This window comes from Cebus imitator, unplaced genomic scaffold, assembly GCF_001604975.1.
Source record: "Cebus imitator isolate Cc_AM_T3 unplaced genomic scaffold, Cebus_imitator-1.0 Scaffold50, whole genome shotgun sequence".
Lineage (NCBI taxonomy): Eukaryota > Metazoa > Chordata > Mammalia > Primates > Cebidae > Cebus > Cebus imitator.
Genome location: NW_016107365.1, coordinates 6,679,823 through 6,682,877, shown reverse-complemented (window position 1 = coordinate 6,682,877; position 3,055 = coordinate 6,679,823). Strand labels below are relative to the sequence as shown.

Here is a 3,055-nt window from a genome sequence, read left to right as displayed (position 1 = left end):
CTCTTAACCACTGCTTTGGAAGCTTTGTGAAAGCAGACATGGGATATCTTTGACATCCTGCATCTAGCACATTTGGCCAATAAGGTGTCAGCAGGTATTTACCGAATGGCAGAATGAACAACTCTTAAGCGGGGAAAGAGAGCAAAATGACCAGGTGCCCAGACAGACTTTCAATGAGGTAATGGAAAGAGGAAACCAACCTGCAAAGTTATTTGTAAAACTGATGTCAAAAAGATTTGCATAGCCATTCTTCAACCACAGCAAAATGTCTCACTGGTAATCAGAACAGGTCCAAATGCTAAGATATTTTGTCTTTCGCTTCCCAACTTAACAGAGCATTATTTAATTTGGACCAACTATTATGCACCTCTTTTTGCACATTTTAAGGTGTCACACTGAAGGTTAGAAGGGGTTAGACAATAGATCTGTGCTTTCCAGTACAGTAGGCACTAGCCACTAAGCACTGGAATTGAGATTACTTCCAATTATGATTCATTGTAAGTATAAAATACATGCTGGATTTCAAATATGTGGTAGAGAAAATGTGAAATATCATTTTTATATTGATAGCATGTTGAAATTATACTACTTTAACATATTACATTAAATAACATATAGTTGGCACAAGGAACGAACTCGGCTGTGAGGACAGCCTATGTGGACCAAGCACTTGGATTCAGCTCCTTCAGTTCCAACATGGAAGAAACTTACACCGACTCCCTGGACCCTGAGAAGCTATTGCAATGCCCCTATGATAAAAACCATCAAATCAGAGCTTGTAGGTTTCCTTATCATCTTATCAAGTGCAGAAAGAACCATCCTGATATTGCAAGCAAATTGGCTACTTGTCCCTTCAATGTTCACCACCAGGTTCCTCGAGCTGAAATTAGTCATCATATCTCAAGCTGTGATGACAGAAGTTGTATTGAGCAGGATGTTGTCAACCAAACCAGGAGCCTTAGACAAGAGACTCTGGCTGAGAGCACATGGCAGTGCCCTCCTTGCGACGAAGACTGGGATAAAGATTTGTGGGAACAGACCAGCACCCCAACTGTCTGGGGCACAACTCACTACTGGGACAACAATAGCCCTGCAAACAACATAGTTATGGAACATAAGAATAGCCTGGCTTCAGGCACGCGAGTTCCCAAATCTCTGCTGTATGTTCTGCCATGGAAAAACAACGGAAATGCACAGTAACTGAAAGCCTATCTCATCAAATGCCAGACCTTAGAAGACTCTTGCTTCTTTCTGCTCCAGTGGGTTCTTCGTTTTCCTCCATCTAATTATAGAATGATAAACTCTCTGTGACTTTCTAAACTGACAAGTACAGTTTTTTCATCCCCCTCTTGAATCCTCATTTGATACAAGAACCCTCATACTCAGAAGCTTTCAAATAAACCTGTGATATAGATTAAATAAATAAATAACATAGTTTATTTTTTTAAAAATGGAAGTAATCAGTAAGTAGGCATGGGTGCAAAAGATTTACAGATGAATAATCTGAACAGGGCCTCAAAGGATGAGTAGGATTTAGCTGGGTTGGAGAAAACAGAAGTAGCCTATTAGAGAGGACCCAGTCTGCAGACCTGAATTCCTTCCAATGACTCTCTTCTTAGCTGAAACTAACTTTTACTGTAGCATTGAAAAGATTAGGGACACTGAAATCAGGAGATTTAAATTTAAAAACCTCTTTTGCCATTGAATAGTTTTGGACAAGTCACTTAATAAATTGGTACTCAAATCATCATCTAAAAACAGGTATCAGAAAAATTCTATCTCACATGACTGTGGTAATACTTAAACCAAATAATATGTCAAAGGGCTTTATTGTAGAGCACCTTGAAATATATCATTCTCCCCTCTTCTCCAGTATTTCAGTATTGACATGTCTTTCCAGTAATTTATTTCATAAGACCTGCTTTTTCTTCAATTACTATCTGCAGTCAGGAAGCCCTGTGTATGTAAACACAGTTTGATATAATTGAAAATACCTCACCTCCATTCTGAATACAGATATCTTCTACAGATATCAGACTCTTCTAAATGACTTTTGGGGGCCATGGTATAGAGAAAATCATCCTAATTTTCCTGCCCAATGAATGGCAGCACCATCCATCCAGCTGAGTAAGCTAATGCCTAGCAGATCTCTCCCTCAATTTGTGAATAATCACCACTCTGTGAATGAGCTCAGTCTTCCCAAACACCTCTCATTTCTATAGCTGCCATCCAAGTCTAAGCTCTCATCTTGACCTGAACTATTGCCATATGCAATTATATCATTGACTTTTACCCATCTCTCCACAATCCATTCTTCATTCTGCAACCAAAGTGATTTTTCAGCATTAAGGGAAAAACATTGTCATGCAGCATTCAGCACAATGTTACCTGTACATTTTCTGTAGATGCCCTTTCTCAGGTTGAGTCCTCATCTATTCTAAGATTGGTGATAATATTTTATCATGAATGGGTGTTGAATTTTGCCAGATGTTTTCAATATGGTGAATTGCAGGAACCCTGCCTGATATCTATTAAGGAAACTGGCTGAATAGGAGATACAGCTGGAAGGCTAGGGGAAGATGGTATTGTCTGAAATAACTGGATGCATCAACGGCCTAGTGGAAGGCGATCAGCTAGAGGCTGGCCAGTAATCTCTCTGGTTCTGTGATTCAAAGGCAATTGGATACGTAGCATTACTTGAAACTGCTTACTTCACCACAATCTGTGGTTGACAACCGGGACCTTTCCTTCAACTCTCAGAGCAGTATTATGGGATGCCGTTAGAAAGCTGCAGCATGTATCCATTTGCTCTGCCTTGCTGTCCTGTGATATATAGCAATTATGACATCTCCAGCATGAAATTGGGGATGCAGATTACCCACTATTCACTGGCAGTCTTTGTAATTAGCTATTAAGCTTCAGCAGCCAAACCCCCAATGCAAATCTATTCAGAGGATAATTAATTAAACTTGACTTTCTCATTAGAAACCCATAGTTTTCCTAACCTTTCATTCAGGCCATGGATTCCATGTGATGAATGTCACCTTATAATTTG

At 39.6% G+C, this 3,055-nt stretch overlaps 1 protein-coding gene across 1 annotated transcript; it reads left to right on the top strand.

The window, feature by feature from the left end:
* The first annotated feature begins 581 nt into the window (after positions 1-581).
* On the top strand, positions 582-1,416 carry LOC108303743 (gametocyte-specific factor 1). The gene has a single exon (XM_017527687.2). It carries the CDS (start codon positions 697-699, stop codon positions 1,198-1,200), a length of 504 nt encoding a protein of 167 aa, XP_017383176.1. The 5' UTR covers positions 582-696; the 3' UTR covers positions 1,201-1,416.
* The last annotated feature ends 1,639 nt before the right edge of the window (positions 1,417-3,055 follow it).

Bases quoted from the DNA above. Each gene is read 5' to 3' on its own strand.
- LOC108303743 (XM_017527687.2), top strand. From the start codon at position 697: ATGGAAGAAACTTACACCGACTCCCTGGACCCTGAGAAGCTATTGCAA.